General features: G+C 38.0%; 1 protein-coding gene across 1 annotated transcript; it reads left to right on the forward strand.

The window, feature by feature from the left end:
* Window positions 1-212: 212 nt before the first annotated feature.
* On the forward strand, window positions 213-14,151 carry CCDC82 (coiled-coil domain containing 82; the record flags this gene model as incomplete). The annotated part of the gene is made up of 7 exons (XM_082014107.1): window positions 213-761; window positions 1,421-1,643; window positions 2,784-2,876; window positions 4,914-5,038; window positions 5,922-6,092; window positions 12,837-13,022; window positions 14,086-14,151. 7 exons carry the CDS (start codon window positions 213-215, stop codon window positions 14,149-14,151), a joined length of 1,413 nt encoding a protein of 470 aa, XP_081870233.1.
* Between the last annotated feature and the right edge of the window lie 3,989 nt (window positions 14,152-18,140).

Consider the following 18,140-nt stretch of genomic DNA (forward strand, 5'->3'; position numbering starts at 1 on the left):
TTTTTTTGAGTAAGTAAGTCTTCAGAAGTTATTGTGCGTGTTTAGTTTTGTTTGGTGCTGATTTCCACGTCTGTCTCTTAACAATGATGTTGTGAAGTCATAAACGTATGTAACAAAATACACATGCCCTTGTACTCTTTTTTTTAATGGGCTAATGTAATAAGTGCTTTGGTTTACCAGTTTGTATTTTGGTGTGTTGTCACAGCCTTCTAATGGAGATAAAAGCAGTTGTCAGAAGGTATGAAACAAGAAATAAGACAGCAGGAGCAGAACTGTCATCATCCAAATCCCGAGTTGATTGGAGACGCACTAAAAGGGAGCTCATACTACTTGACAGCAATGATGAATCCTCAGGTACCTCTGAGGAGGAAGACCCTACCACATCAGAAGATGAAGTAGATGAAAAAGATGAAACTGTTCTGAAGAACAGCCTTTTGGATCAGCAAGAGAAAAGCCACGATGGGGAATTAACGGAAGATGGTGAAGATGAGTGCATCGTGCCTGGGAAGCGTAAAAGGTTGAACACCTCTGTCTTGTATGACAGTGATGAAAGTGAGGACAGTGATATACTTGTTAGAAAAGTTTTTGCTAAACGCCACTGTATAATGGATGAAGATGAGAGTTCTGACGAACAGCAACCTGATACAACCTGCCCTGCAGAAAATGTTTCCACTAGTAGGAAACAGAAAGTGTTTGCAAAATTGAAAGAACTTGCAAAACAAAGAGCAACTCGGAGATCCTGCAGCAGTGAAAATTCTGAGGTCTGGATTTTGTCTTTGAAATTAGTTGGAGAAAATAGTGAACACAAGGGAAGGTGAAGACTCATAGATATAAATCAGTGGGGTTTTATTTATTTTGTTTTGTTTTTTATTCATGACAAATCAGTTCTGTCACATTTTAACAGTTGTGACATTAACTAAGTAGCAGTATTATCTGCTGAAAACCTTTATCTTGAGTTTAATTTTAATCACTGAGAATTTAAGAATTTCCTTTAATTTGTTCTTTCAGGCATTCTGATGATTAAGCAGCTTAGAATGCAGGTATATATCTTCCCTACGTAGTCAGAAAAGAAAAATTTCTTTATCATTCCTTTTTTTTCCATAAAGAAGAGATGCATGAGAGGACTATCAAATGATTTTTATTAAGAAGCAAAATAGCTGCTGAAGTAACTTAGAGATCTCATGTTAGCTTAATTCACAAATAAACTGGAGAGGTACATGGAGATAGCTGATTTAAAGCTGAAAGCAACTGTCATCTAGTACAGGATGATGTATTTTTTTGAAATATATTACTTCTTGTTAATGGAACAAATGGTGTTATTAGAAGGTCAAAATTTTTATCCAGTATGTCTTATCCAGTATTTCATCAGTGCAAGTACTAAAAATTATTTTCTTTGAAATACTTTTTAAAATTTAATTAGGATTCTAATGGTGAAGCAGAAATAGAAGAGGAACCACTCTGTCACTTGCCTCTCACGCCAACAGAAGGTAGCGAAGCTGACAGTGACAGCATGAAAGATTTTATAGTAGAGGAAGAGGAAGATGATGATGACAACACAGAGCACATGAAAAGTGAAAACTTGCTACAACCGAAGGAACTAAATACATTGAATAGCGACTTGCTGGCATACTACATCCCACACTGTAAGATCAAAATTAGTGACAATTCTATTTGTCTAACTTGCTTGTAGTGCTGTAATAAATATTAATGACCTGTAAATACAAATCCTATGTGATAGGATATGATAGTTTAAAAGCAGATTCCTAAAAGGCATCAGTTTATTGTGGAAGTAGTCAGATTTCCACAGTAAACTTTACAGTCTTTCTGTATCTTATTAAAGGGAGGGTATAATTTGAGGGGAAGGAAGAAAAACCCTGTTGCACAGTTGTCAGATTTAGGATGAAGTAGGTTACCTATGGTGACTGCACCAACTGACCTAAAAGCATCATCCTCCATCTTGTTACATATGCTAAGAGCAGCTACGTTAATTCTTGCCAAATTCGGTTCTGGAGAGTGATGAAAAATTCTTGCCATGAGTTTGGGGTTTTTGGGGCTTGGGATTTTTTTTTTTTTAATGTATTTTTATTCCATGGCAGTGAGACTTTGGAGCACAGGTTTATAGGGGTTTCTGAATCTATTGGTCAATTTGAGCCGAACCGCAGAGAGTAAGAAAACTTTTCACGTTGATCTTTTATGAAAACTGGTATCTGGGTGGAGCAGAGAGATTTGAAACAGAATTTCATGCTAGTTACCTTCTTATCTATTTTATCATTCAGAAGCAGTTATGTACTGACTGGACAGTCGGTGCTAGTGTAGATGGTCACAAGCATTTGTGGTGTTTCTTCCCCAGTAAAGACCTGAGCAGAATTGTGTATATTTGAAAGAAAGTTAAAAAAAAGAAAAAAAAAAACTAAAAAAACCCCATAAGCCTGGCCTTCTCTGGTTTGGATTGTTTCCTGCTATTCATAGAACAAATTGTTCTCCTCTTTTAGTGTTTGTAGCTCTTACTGTGACATCTCCTTGATGAAAGGACTTGGGACTTTAAGATGCTAAAATTCATTAAGATCATTGGGATGAGAAGTACTGTTTAAAGGCAAGGTCTTAAGGGGGTCGATGTTGTACATTTAAATATGGATTTTAAAATGCTTTCAAAAACTTTAAAATTCTAAATTTACAGTAATGGAAAAAAAGAATTCTTCTTGCAGGACTTCTAACATTGCTTACTTTTTTTTCCCCCTTTTTTTTTTTTTTTTAAAATTCTGGTTATATTGCATTCTTCCCAGTATCTCGCTGTGATCATTATGTACACTTCAAAAGAATAGTAAAGGCTTTCCTCATAAATGCAATTGATAACACTTTTCTGAGCTCATTATATGGTAAGTAAATTCCATTAAATAATATAATAGTGCATTCAAAGTTATGCATTTATTCTAGGCAAAGATGTGTCTCCTGATCAGAGTATAGGACTGTGAATCCTGAGATCTGCTCTGTAACTTTGGCAGGGGCGGAGGGCGGGAAATCTATCTGAAAAGGATAGAGTAATCCAGAAAGATGTGTAGACTTAATTCTTTTCGGCCTAGAAGGCATTCTGAGATGTAGGGAAGTGTTTCTGTGTTACTGATCAGTAGTAACAGTTCCAGCATGAAAGCAAAATTGATTTCAAAGCAGATATCTCAATGAAAACACTGCAAGGTCAGTTAACCTGTCAAAATGTCACGTGCTTCGTAGTTTTTCCTGAGGAATTTGATAGATAATAGTTACGGCGATTACTGTGTATATGTTTGGGGTTTTTTTTAACATTTGTGCTTTCAGATAAAACGAGTAAATTTCAGCTGCAGTCAGTACTTCTTGTCTTGTTCTCACTGAGGAAGTGCTTTTGGGCATTTGGCCTAGTGGGGCTGAATGGCAACCTCATACGTGGTTTCAGAAGCACTGTAACGATGGGATTAATGAGAGAACTGTCAGTGCCAGGTTGTGGAAGGAGTCAGCAAAGTGCCAAAGAGAAGAAGTTTTGGTGTCATCAGGAACTAAGAGGGAGTGGAGAAACTGAAGTACACCAGACTTCAGAATAAGGGCTATATATTCTTGGAGCTAAAAATGTCTTTCATCTACCACTGCTAGTTCTTTCAGGTGTTTGTTTTGTTGTGTTTTGCCAAATGAAAACAAAGCTTATGAAAAGTAGTAAGTAAACTTTTCCAGATTTATGTTGTAATAGCTTCCTTCTATTTCAAAATGTATCTGCTCTACAAAACTAACCTTTATTGCCAAGGTGCTGGAAGTAGATCAGCTATGCAGGTGAGCTGGAGTTTGTATTCTATCTTTCTGAACATTATATAGTATGAAGATAGCCTAGCATTACCAAGATAAGCTTTTGTAACACAGAATGGATTTTTCTGAGTTAATGGAAGTGAATCAGTTCATTAGTTTGAATCAAGAGCAACTGCTTTAGTATTAGAGTTCAGACTTACTTTTTATTGTGAGGGGTTTTTTTATGGTCTAGCACAGCCTCTTCAAGCTTTTAGTATAACTGACTTATTGAAAATGTGTGTCTAGAGTGTATGTGGAAAAACAATTAATTGTAATTATGGTGACTATAATGATAATGTCAATTAACTGATTTTATATAGAAAGCTAGATAGCCAGTGGTCCTTCTCGGTTCTGTTTCTTTGGTAACAGCATTGCTAAAAGATTAGGGAAGGTAGCTGAATTAATTTGTATGTCGGTACATGCTGAAGCTCAAGGCCATACGAACTGGCCTGCACCGATGAAAGTCCTGGAGTCCAGCACATATTTGGGAAGCAGTCATGGAATAGCAGTAGTTTTACTCATCCCCATACTTGTTTATTTCTTTTGCTTGAGTAAGTATTTGGAAGTACTTATGCTGCCTAACTGAAGGCATCTCACTGTGCTGCTGAAGTTTAAAGGTCAGTTTCTATGTGTTCTTTATAAGTGAAGAGAGTTGTCAAAATTTCTGCTGTGAAGCAGCTCGGAGCAGTTTGTTTTCATGGATTGCAACCTCTTCCCTTATACATTATGAACAGCCTACATAAATGTGACAAAAAGCAAGATTTTCCACTCTCCCCCCCCCCCCCCCCCGCCTTTTCCATTCTTTTCAGTGGGATTGAGTGAATGGGTTTCTGTTTGGGATTACAACTTTTCACTTTAACCTTGATCATAGAGTTTATTCATGTACCTCTTGTGATACAGACTTTTAAAATAATTAAATATATCAGTTTATCAAAGATGCATGAGTCACTTTTATAGATAACAGTAGCAAATGTATCCAGTAGTAGTTTATTAAAATCATTCATAGTTCTTAGTATGCAGAAGCATAATGTCCTTGAAAATTTTATTTGAAGAAACTTGTACAACATAGAGTGGTCAGCAGATTAGTAATGACTCTCACTGAACAGATGGAACAAGACAAAAGCAGTACGCGCAAGATATGTTGCTCTCACTTCATTATTTGGATGACCGCTTCATTCAGCCTCGTCTTGAGAACTTAATCTCTAGAAGTCGCTGGAAAGATCGATACAAGGTATGTAGTTTCTACTTTAAACAGTGAAGTGGGCTCCAAATCATATTATTACTGACCCTTTTTTTTTTTTTTAATACTGTAATTCTCAGTAAAGGTACAGTAATCACAAAACTTTAAATACAATAATCAATAAAGTAATCACTTTACATACTTTATAAATAGAAACTCATTGTTCTTTACTTTATGTAACTTGTTTTGATACTTATAAATAATGGTAGTATTTTATGTGTTTATAACCAGATTTATAAACATTCAGGTAACAGAACAGAATGTGTTCTCAGTTACCTGAATGCTTTTCCTGCTACTTTCAGCAGATGACTTCTTGAGGATTTTTTGTGGCTTCCTAAATGTTATAACAAAACTTATTCCTCCTCCCACGAAAAGATAAATCAGTATGTTCATAATGAACCTTATACTAAAAAAATAAAAAGTACTCAATATACAGTAACTTAGTCATCGTATGTGAATTACTAGAATATTATTAGTGTGCTAGGTGTGGTGGTCTAATAATCACTGTAATAATGGAGTATGGCCAGTGGAGAGGTACAGTATATTTATTTGAAGTAGACCAACTGATACAGTTGCACCTCACTGCCCCCAACTCCCCCCAGAAAAAGAGATAAGAGAAAAATAAGTGCCAGGTTGCAGGAGTCGTTCTTTAGGTCTGAAGCCAAAAGAAAGAATTTATGAACTAGAACTGAGTGAAGTGTTGGAAAATGATTGAGAAGGTATCTGTTCGCAACTGAATGGTGAAAGATGAGATTTTAATCTCTTCAGCTTCTTTTGCACTAATTTTGTGTGAGTATAAAGTACTCAGCAGCCTATTTGAGGCACCTTTCAGTTTACAGAGATTCTTTAACATTATTTGAAATCTCTTTTTCAGGAGCGTGTGGATTGTTACCCAGATGTTCGCATAATCTTGAAAGATCCAAAAAATGTGTCTTGTCAGGCCTGTGAACTGAATCGGTATTGTAAGTTTAATGTGATGCTCTCTGGAAAGCTTTATAATAGTAGAACTTTGGAAGCAGATGACTTCATGTCAGATGACAAACAGGTAACTTCAGACAAGTGCCCTATATAATTATTTTTAAGCATTGTCTAGTGTTACAGAAAGTCATACAAAGAATAGAAATCCTATCAACACATCTAATGTCTATAATGCTAGAGCAAGAGTTAATAAGCTACTGTACTTCCATGTCTAAGTGCTATTAATTTTTAAAATATGAGGGCCGTTTTGCACTTTTGGAGGAGTATAGTCTTGGATTTAATTAGGAATTATGAAGGAAGTTCCTGTGAAACTGAGAAAGATGAATAGAGGCATTTACCCCCCACCAATCCCTTCTTACATCTTGGGGAAAGAGGTAATGAAAAGTATCCTCAATCAAGGAAATAACTTTGAATTTTTTCTATGACCTTTGTTTTTGCCTGCATCACAATGATTGGTGTGCTGTTTCCTGGCCACTTTTGCCACTTAATATTAGTACCTGATGCATCACATGTACTTGCACTGCAGTAAGCACTAGTAAGTATACCCAACCATGAGCTGGACTTCATGATAAAAAAGATAAAGGGCTCTAAGACGTACAATAGGGTTTATTGATAACTTTTGCCTTCCAGTCAAAATTGACATTTGCCTCAATTTTGCCTCTGCTTCAAATCTCTACACTCTTGAGTGCCATGCAGGGCAAGAAGGAAACTCTAGGTACATGGCATCCTACACATCCTGCTGAGCATGCTTGGCTTCTGTGGTGCATGGGGGCGGCAGTCTGAAACTGTGTTTAAAGAGGCTGACAGCACACATGAAGATTCACATAATAACCGAAGTTCTAATACGAGCACTCAATCAGTTATTTCTAAAGTAGCTTTTAGTTTTGTCAGAGAACATTTAGTAGAAGATTGAAAATCTTAAAGCGGATTCATATCTTAAAGGAAAACCAGTGGTAAAGAAATTACATGATTGAGTGGTGCTCTGAACATGCCTGGCATTCCTGGTTTTCACCAAGTACCCAAGAAATACTATGACTTTTTTATCTTGGATAGATACTATTTACTAATAGATCTAGGCCAGGAGTCTGAGCCTTTAAATCAAAAATGACATTTGCCTCATATTTACCTATATTCTAAATATCTGAATGCCTTTTCACGGAAATTACATCACTTGAAAGGCCTTTACCTTTGTGTGTGCCTACAATGCCCTTAAGACTTTTCCAGCAGGAATCTTGCGTTGATTAGCTTTCAGAAACATTATAAAAGTAACTTTCTGTATAATGGGCAGTCATCTCTGCTGAATGATTCTGTTTTCTATTTTGTTGCAAGTAAGGTTTGTTCTACATTGGGTCACTAGGTTTGCTAATTCTGTGCCTACTATGCCTCTAGCATTTGGAGCATCCCTGTGTGCTCCGACTCTTTTTGTTTGCTTGTTGTGGTTTAGCCCCAGCTCGCAACTAAGCACCACGCAGCCGCTCACTCACTCCCCCTCCCGCAGTGGGACGGGGGAGAGAATTAGAAAAAAAACTCGTGGATTGAGATAAACACGGTTTAATAGGACAGAAAGAAAGAAGGGAACAACAATGATAATACCAACAAAGGAATGTACAAGAACGAGTGATGCCCAACACAGCGATTGCTCACCACCCCGTGATCGACAGCCCGTCCCCGAGCAGCGATTTCCGCCCCCCGGCCAACTCCAGTTTATGTACTGGGCATGACGTCGTATGGTATGGAATATCCCTTTGGCCAGGCTGGGTCAGCTGTCCTGGCTGTGTCCCCTCCCAGTTCCCCGTGCACCTCCAGCCTGCTTGCTAGCAGGCCAGCACGAGAAGGTGGACTGTCCCTGACTACTCAGCAACAACTCAAAACATCAGCACGTTACCAACATTTTCTCATCCCAAATCCAAAACACAGCCTCACACTGGCTTCTGTGAAGAAAACCAGCTCTATCCTGGCTGAAACCAGGACATTGCTCTAAGTCAGAACATTGAGTGAAATAGTGCCACTGTCATTCTAATAGTCCAAGTGCAGCCTAGTCAGAATTTACTGCTTCATTCTTCAGATTTTTTCACATCTGCTCTTTCCCATGTAGCTGTTCACCCAGGGCAAAGTATCTTGATGTCTCGGTTGCAATGACAGTTGAAATTGCTGATCTCTTTTTGAGAACACTTGTTCCTAACTATTTCAATACATTTTATTAGAGCCTTTTCTTCATTACTGCATTATCAGAATTACTTGTCCAAACTAGAAAGATTTGCATTTAGGTAGTCTTGCATCCTTCTCTCACTCAGTTATCTCTACTAAGATACTTCGTATTATTTTTTTTTTTTATTAAACACATCTTTCATGTTACATAATGTTGCACTAGGCAGTCTTTTTAGATGCCTTGAGTGGTCAGTTCTGTTATATTTCACAGCTGAGACCTTTGAAGACCTTGACTCTTAAGAACCTGGGTGTTCCTAATATTTAGGGATCTTCCCTTCAGATTTACAGCTACCAGTAATTGTGATGATTAGGTATACATGTGACCTTCTTAAGTAAGGTAATTCATGACCTCAAAGCACACAATCTGTCAAGAACAAAATACTGCTACAGTTGTGTACCAAGCTGATATCCAAGTTCAGCTTTTCTTCCCTTTCAGCAGATATAAAAATATAAAGATATATTCCTTTGTGAGTGTAAAAGAATTTTTTAATACAGCTGGAGTTCATCACAGTATTTGCTGAAAATAAAAAAGTGTTAGGACAAGATGTATTTACACTGTATTTTGAAATGGGGTATAATAGGATTTCTTATAGAAAAACAAAGTGAAGCCCTCATCAAACTGGAAGTACACCTTACTGAAACTCAAGCTTATGTTGTTTGGATCTTTGTAAATATTCTAACTTGGAGAGCTGAGGGGCATCGGTGGGATTATCATTATGTCGTATTGGGCTCTGCATGTAATGCAGAATCTAGGACAATCTGTGCCACAGTTTTTCTTAAATACATTACAGACCCCTCTGAGCAGCAGTTGTTAATACTCTGTTTTGATAAGTCCCTGTGTGCATGATAAGCAAGAGAGCAAGGCTTTTCCCATTTATTGAAGGGAAACAGTAAGTCCTTGGCAATCACACTAGCACTGATACTGCGGTCCATCATACAGTCATTATTGTTCCTTACATATGGGTCTCTAAATGTAGATCACTGATTTAAAACTTTTCAGTTTTCCATGGGAAGTGAGTGCCTTACCTCACCAGAAATAATAAGTAGCACAAGAATTTAATCTTTCCTCAACTTCCAACTTAACTGTGGAAACAATAGTAGAAATTCCCTCACTGCTGTGCAAACGTTGTCCTACCTAAAGCATTGGCTATTTTCCACTTTGGAAAAAACTTTAAATATCCTACTGGATATTGAACTAACTTGCTAGTTCATTTTTGTCCTCTTCAGATTAACAGTAAAAAGTGAGAGCTTTTTATACGCTGTGGACCCCAGTATCTGGTGAGATGCCTGTCATGTGCATGCTCAATATAGCTTAGGGTCTGTCGAACAGACTCAGGAGAGAGAGTTACTGAGCACTTTACATTAATTTTTGATAGTGCATTTCTAATGCAACATTTGTGTTCTTATGGTGACCTGTAATTTAGACTGCTAAAGGTACTGTTCTGAAGTAGTCTTTTGAAGTTCTACTGACAATGCATTGATCAACTTGTCCTTCCAACTGAGAAAAAAGAAAGGAGGAAAAAAGAAAAAAGGCACACAGAGCTACATTAAACTGGCTCTTCAAGAACTTAATTGACTAAAAGAGTTCAGCACTGGCAGATCAGACTGAATGGAAACACATAGTTGGACTATTTTCTCAAGTTTTATTTGAAAATACCCGAGAAAAGTGGATGTGGAGAGAACAAAAACAGACCTCCAACCCTCCTCTTCTGAAAAAACTTTCCTTTTCTCCACCTCTGAAGTATTCTGCTTTGCCAGTAGAAAGAGAAGAGAAACAGCTGTTCCAGTTTTGCTTAGGCTTGCAGCAATTGTTTTGTTTGTAGTTGCCAGTTCTCATTACTCGAACCGTTTAGAAGTATAGGTGTCCACCACATTTCTTTGCTCCTGTGTCACCTGATTTATAAACTGCTTTCTACGCTCAGTCTTGGTGTTCTACTTCCGTTTATTGTCATGCTTAGAGGACATGGATTCAGTCACTACATGTTGTGCTATTGTCAGGCTATGCTCCTGCATTCCATACAAAGTGACTTAACACAACTTTGGCTGATACGGCCAGCTTGAGTAGATAAGTTAAGCGTTAGGACAGAGTCACTGAGAACCGCAAGAGGAAAAAATTGGAATGAATACAGTACTGAGATTCTTTCCAAAGCTGCATTCTGAAATAGTGTTGTATTTTTAGACAACCTCTCTTGCTTAAAAAACACAATACATAATTACATTATATGATATTTAGCTATTTGCCTCTGGCATTTCTCCAATGTAGAAATACTTTACACCTCACACATAAATGAACTGTGAAACTCATTTCCAGCAGATCTTCCCCAAGATACTTTGGAAGGAAGAAGTGTTAGTGGGTCCTAAGGGATTAGACAGGTTCTTGGGGAAGCTTCTTCCATGCTATAGAACATGATGGTTGGGATGATACAGACTGTCTTAACAGTTGACTGCTTAGAAGCTTTATGGTAATGTTATGATCATTCTGGTGTTCATCCTGCATTTTATACTAACTTCCTATCTTCCTGTTAGCTGTTGTCACAGGGGAAGAATTGGGCTATCGGTTTGAGGCAGAATGCTATCTCCTATTTTACATCACATAATGCTCCAGATGCCATACCTCATTGCTTGGGATACTTGAAAAGTTATGAAATGCTCTAGGAGACACCACAGCTCTGTTGATTGTTGCAGTATTTGAAATGGTACCTCTGGAAATTTGAATACATCAAAGTTATGCATTGGTTGGTAGGTCTTGCCATTCAGAAGCACATATAGCACCAAACACAAGCCTTAGCTTTTCACTTTTGGGGAAAGTAGAAAATGGAGCTGTGTATAGGTACATATGCATGATCAGTAGGGAATTGCAATATAGTAATAGGAATTTTTTTTATCTCAGGATTGTTAAAATGCTTGATAGAACGAGAGGAAATGACCTCAAGTTGCGCCAGGGGAGGTTTAGTCTAGATATTAGGAAAAATTTCTTTACTGAAAGAGTGGTCAAGCATTGGAACAGGCTGCTCAGGGAAATGGTGGAGTCACCATCACTGGAGGTGTTCAAAAAAACATGTGGATGTGGCACTTTGGGACATGGTTTAGTGGGCTTGGTGGTGTTGGGTTGATGGTTGGACTTGATGATTGTAAAGGTCTTTTTCAATTACCTATAACAATACAACTGCAGCTTGCATTACTGATGTAAAGAACTTTGACCTTTAGCCATTTACCTGCTTGTTACTCAAAGGTGTGACAAGACATTAGTACAAAACAATGCTGCCCTTGAAGGACTAGTTGATGGTGTGGTTTTTTATTTTTCAGTAAAGCTAAATCAGTTTCTCCTGTATGTATCAGGAACTCATTTTCTGTACACATGCATTAATTATGTTGCTTTTGAAAGTAGAAAACCTGACCTCTGAAAACCAGCCAGATGTAGATTTCTTACCTGAGAGGCTTTGTCTCCATGGATTGGAGTCATAATTGTTGCACCAGTGGGTTATTTACAGGGGATAGATTCCTATCCTGATTTGCCATTTTATGTACTTGAACTACTTCCCTTGTAGAAATGGAACAAAAATTACTCTTGTGAAACACAAGACGTCCTTAAATGCAGATGAACTTTGCCTCTTTCTCCCTCCTCACACCTCCAATTTCACGTACTCTTAGTGAAGATTTAGGATTGCCAAAAATTCTTGTAACCAAAGTATTACTCATTTTTTTCAGGTAAAAACATCTTTATATAAAATCTGAGTTCAAGATACACGCAAATACTTGCCTGTGTTTAATGTTAATGCTGATAGATGATAATGAATCTACTCTAATCCGTGCTTTGGTTATGTATTCCCATGTGTATTTGCCATTTGTTTATCTATAAATACTGCTGTAAAGAAAACTTTTAAATAAGACAGTTCTGTCTTTTCTGCATGGAAATTGTAAAAGTAAAACTGCTAATAACCGGGAGATGCAGAGGCTTTGATTTCTACAGCATTATGGCCTACCTATACCTCCCAGACAGTTGCATATTAACATTTGCGTTATTATAAAACCTCAGTTTTCAGATTTTATTTTTATGAAGTCAAATCTCTCTATATATATTTATTAAATATATGTTTCTAGACATATGTCTATTTGTATTCATATGTACTTCTTGAAGAAATATTGATTATTATTCAGTCTACAAAACGGTAGAACTGGTGTTTCTTGTCCCTAGGAAGTACTATATATTAAGCAAGAGCAATTAAATAATTTCTCTTCCTCAGCTTTTACAATATGATGGTTGTCTAAAATGTTAGTGATTTAGTAACAAAGTTCCACGAGGAGATAGGAAAGATACTACTGATTCTAAACATGCTTATGTTTGCAAGAAAACAGTACTGATAAGCTGCCATTGCATAGACTTGCTGGCTGCCTGCTTGCTCAAAAATTGTTCTGCTGTGCCTGTGAAAACTACATGGTTTTGCGCTGATTTTATGCATGTAGTGTCATTCTGTTTATTTCATCATTCAAAAAATCTTCCTAGACTGACCGGTAAAATCTTACTAGACTGACTTAGCCATTCTTTATATTGTCAGGATATCTCTCTGATAGAATTGTGATTGATTTGTTCACTTTGGCCTAGGTTTTGAAGGTTGGCGTGGTGTGTGCAAATCGTACAAGAGTTTATCATAATTTGAAGCACTTCAAATACAAGTTGTATGTGGATTGCAGCTCCATTACAGAGTCAGATGGTGTTGAGGATGAACCAGTCAAAGACACAGTCGAACGGCTTTTCAGCCAGTTGGAAGACAGTGGGTGGATTCAGAAGGTATGACTGAGTTATTTGATACATCCTTTTCCAAGCAGATAAAAGTAAGCTGAAATAAAATGTCTGGTTTAAATAGATCAGTTCTGAATTACTGGGCTTCAATAATATAACTCAGCTTAGCCATTCATCCACTTCTGCTGACCCCATCTGTCAAACAGTGGTATGCTGCTGCGTTCACATAGAGTTTGTGTCAACTTTTGACATTAAGCTTTTTGACAGCTGCGTGATCTCTGCACCATGGTGGGCAGGCTCCTCTTTCATTTGAAAGCAGCAACACAACAAACTCAAGCTGTAACTTAGAAAGACTGGAAACAAGTACGTGAGGCACAGCAAGAATATTACACTCTTCTGTTTACGCTGAACTACTTTGAATTATTCAGAAACACAATCTGTTTTGAGATGTTTAAGACAATTTGTACAACTTATATGAACTATTTTAAGACAGTTGGCCAGCAGGGGTAGGGAAGTGATCGTCCCCCTGTACTCGGCACTGGTGAGGCCGCACCTCGAATCCTGTGTTCAGTTTTGGGCCCCTCACTGCAAGAAAGACATTGAGTTGCTGGAGCGTGTCCAGAGAAGGGCAGCGAAGCTGGTGAGGGGTCTGGAGCACAAGTCTTACGAGGAGCAGCTGAGGGAACTGGGGTTGTTCAGTCTGGAGGAGGCTGAGGGAAGACCTTATCGCTCTCTACAGCTACCTGAAAGGAGGTTGCAGCGTGGTGGGTTTTGGTCTCTTCTTCCAAGTAGCAAGCGATAGGACAAGAGGAAATGGCCTCAAGTTGCACCAGGGGAGGTTTAGATTGGATATTAGGAAAAATTTCTTCACCGAAAGGGTTGTCAAGCATTGGAACAGGCTAGGGAAGTGGTGGAGTCACCATCCCTGGAGGTATTTAAATGACATGTAGATGTGGCACTTCTAATTGCATTTAGCAAGCTTTCAGATATCATTGCTTCTGAATTGTTATTGGTGTGCTTATTAATGTATCAAAGAAAAAGGAAAAGCAGTCTTTATGTAGTTAAGTTATTAAACATTGATAAAATAATACAGGTTTTATTTTATTTGCAGAGATATAATGATCTTGAAGACTACATGAATGATGCAGACAGTTTCCAAGAAGAGAAAATGGATTAAGTGGTCATATAGCTCTTTGAAAGATATCTTGTAAAAATTTGAATGGCCTGCATGCACTTTTTCTCTGCTTGAGATATTATTCTCCTTGAGAATCACAGGATTCTTTTTAGGCTGTGTTATACTTAAATCCATATGCCTTTAAACTACTGTTTGAGAATGTGCTGTATCTTTTTTCTTCATCTGTGTCAATAATAATCCAAAGTTTTACCAAATCAGTTTTTCCAGTCTTACTGCATAGGTGACTTTAAGTTTCCTTCTGTTCGTAAAAATAATACCTCAAGATATTTTTACTTGTGAAATAAAACTTCCACCAGTTTATATTGAGCTGCATCGTAGGGAAGGTAGGAGATGCTGAGACCTTTTGAAATAGGTATATTTGGAAAGGTAAGGCGACGTTATACATGAACGTATGCCTTGCATCTTACCTGTGTTGTTGCTCATTATATGCAAGTAAGTCCAGCCATTTGGAATGATAGTTGCAATGAACAGGACCCAAATGCAAAGATCTATTTCCCCTCTAAGGAATCAGTATTGACTGTTGCAAGGCAACAAAGGAAATATTCTGCAGTCCTGATTACGTTTGCAGCACAGTAGTCATTTCTCTCTTTAGAGAGTCTGTGGTGAGTCACATTATAGGCATCATACAGACTCAGTCTGGCTTAGCCGCCTAAATGAACACTTGGGCCCACAGTGCTGTCTCTGATAAGCAGCTGGGGCAATTTACTGAGATTTTAAACATCAAATTACGTTGTGCAAACATAATGGTGACAACTTGCAGTAACTCAAAAATTAAAAGAATAGATTAATGTGACCATACAAGATAAGAAAAAATTCTTCCAGTGTGACTTAACAGAAAGTAGGATTTAATCAGAATCATGAGGCATGTCTTACCTGAATTGCATGAAGCCCAAATCCAAGTTCTCTGGGGCCAGAGGAGCAGGTTTTTGAGGAGTTAGGAAGAGTTAAGTACTGTATTGTCTGTTCTAAAAAATTGGATGTGAGCTGGCAATGGGTGCTCACAGCCCAGAAGGCCAACCGTGTCATGGGCTGCATCCAAAGCAGCGTGGCCAGCAGGTCAAGGGAGGGGATTCTGGCCCTCTGCTGTGCTCTGGGGAGACCCCACCTGCAGTGCTGCATCCAGCTCTGGAGCCCTCAGCACAGGAAAGACATGGACCTGTTGGAGCGGGTCCAGAGGAGGCCACAAAAATGCTCAGAGGGATGGAACAGCTCTGCTGTGAGGCCAGGCTGAGAGAGTTGGGGTTGTTCAGCCTGGAGAAGAGAAGGCTCCAGGGAGACCTTCTTGCAGCCTTCCAGTACTTAAACGGGGCTTGTAGGAAAGATGGGGACACAGTTTTTCGCAGGGCCTGTTGCAATAGGGTAAGAGTTTTAAACGAAATAGAGGCAGATTTAAACCAGATACAAGGAAGAAATTTTTCCCAATGAGGGTAGTGAGGCAGTGGAACGGGGTGCCCAGAGAAGTTGTGGATGCCCCGTACCTGAAAGTGTTCAAGGGCCAGCTTGGACAGTGGTCTGGGCAACCTGATGTAGTGGAAGGTGTCCCCAGCCATAATGACCTTCAAAGGTCCCTTCCAGCCCAAACGACTCTATGATCCTGTGCTTTGTGCTGTGTATAAAATTAATTTGATGTAGCCTAAGATAAGATGCAGGCCGCAGGGTTTTGAATCTAGTTAGGAACTGTTCCTATGCCCTGCTGTGTGCCCTTACTCTTTTATTAGTCTTATGTAGCTGAGCAACTTATTGAAGGGGAAGATACGGTTAACACTCTAGATTCTTTTAACAAGTTGCTCTCTGAGAAGCAAAACTAATGAAACATGGGTTTCTCATGGATTTGTCTGTAAGAAATCCCTGCATTCATTATGCCATACTACTGGTAACAGATATGCTGACTGGCAACTGCAGCCAAGCGTATTGCTTAATGGTGAACATCTGTTGGCCTTTTTCCATAGGCATGGTACCTTAGATTTGTCATTCAGTACCCATTTTCCAGCATTCATTGTAAGAAATTAACTGGTTTTGTATTTTACAGGATTGAAATTCAGCAATGGTTTATATGCTATTAGAGTCATCAGTTCTCCCTTGTACCACCTACAGATAAGAGATTTACAAACCAAGATGAAAAATCCCAGTAAACTGATTGAGACTTATTCTAAAGTAAACTTATGTTGAAGATACTATTGCCATACCTGAACTGTGAGTTAGATACGTAAATATTGTGAGATTTGATGTATCTTTTACCTTTCTCCCTGGTTACCAAAGCTGAAGGAAATCTCTATTCTTTTTCCTTCTTCATCCGTGTTGTTTGGGAGTATTGATGGGAACACACCCATCAACTTTAAAGTACTCAGAAAGCCGCCTCAAATATATCCCTTTTAGGAGAAGTAGTGCACCTTGATGCCCCACTTCCTTCTGTTAACAAAATCTCTGTATGCTTTTGTTGGCTTCTGTAGAATAATAAAATAACGTTTATGTTTTGTGTAAATTTATTCTTAGAAAGGAAAACCATTCTGAAATAAATGGAGTTTTGTACTACATAATGGAGCATGCCCTCTCAGAGCCTACCTGACTGGTTGTAATTTCTGCTACCTTCTGAATTTTCTGAAAACTCTCGAGACTGTATGATTTTTATTTAAAAATGTTGCTATCAAAATGAATGTTCAATTTTTCATTTTGCCACATTTAAACTGTTTTCTACCAAGTTTTCTTCTTTAGTACACCGGGTATGGTGGGGTGTCTTTTTCAGGGCCTCTGAACCCTCTTTGCAAAAGCTTTCTCCAACCATCTTTTATAATAAAAAAGTATCACTTAGGAAATTAGTTATGGAATGTTTAATAATCCTTTCTGGCCAAGGCTTTGGTTGTGTATCTTATTCAAAAGATGGATTAATATAATCTAAAAAGTGTGACTTCATTGTGTATCCAATGTTTTATGAATTGGGACTCTTCGAGTTAACATTCGTCAAGAATTCTTAAAAAGGACAACCCCTGAAAAGGAGGACTGTCAATTGCTTTCTCTCTGTTATTTATTTATTCATTATTTGTGCACAGACTTCAAAATGTTACTTCATTATCATACTTCTGACTTTCCCAGACTAGCACGTGCATGGAGACACACACACTGCAATCAAAGCATTTTCTCATGTTTTTTAACATGCAAATTACCTTCGAGTTATGCAAACTACCCAAATCAAGTAGATGAATGCAAGTGTGAACAACAAGGAAGAATTCTTTGGAACTCATTTGTGTTCTGGTTATCATATTCGTCATTGTCACTGTTAGACTGTGGCCCATTGGAGCTCCCAGTAGCGTTTATACTATTTCCTTTATTTTCTGTTTCTTCTTGTTTATCTTTTCTTTGTTGTTTTATCTTTGTTACTGTCAGTCAGCCTGACAATAATGTACATAAAAGCATTAAAGAAACAAATAGCTGTATCTTCTCTTGCCTGATAACTAGCAAAGGAGAAGTTGGATCTTTCTGCAACAATTTACAGTTTTACTGACAGCATAATTCACTGTAGCTTCACAGTTCCTACCGAGGAGAGAAGAAATAACCTGGCTAACATTACTAGAAATAGAGAAAGAGACCAAAGTATTTAGGGAAAATCAGAAAAGGTATAAGAATATGTAAATTTTATAAGGTTTCACATGGTGTGAGGTAGATCCTCAGTATATAAGCTATAAGTATGCTGTTTTATATTAGAAAAGAAGATGTCCCTGTAAACACAGCACCGATTGTGGTAAGTTAACTGAGCCCATGATAACTACTAAATTATACAAATATTTTTATTCATAGCTTTCCCTCAAATGTTGGGAGTTTCAGTTAGCTTATTCAAGTCCTTTATAAGGTCTAATACTTAGATTGTGAGTTCTTGGAACAGCAATCACGTCTCTCCATTTCATGGGTGTCCAGAAGCTAAAAAACCCAACCAACCAAACAAAAAAAACCCATGAACCTGTTGGAGCAGGTCCAGA

Source organism: Phaethon aethereus (genome assembly GCF_964289735.1).
Source record: "Phaethon aethereus genome assembly, chromosome: 1".
NCBI classification, from domain to species: Eukaryota; Metazoa; Chordata; class Aves; order Phaethontiformes; family Phaethontidae; genus Phaethon; species Phaethon aethereus.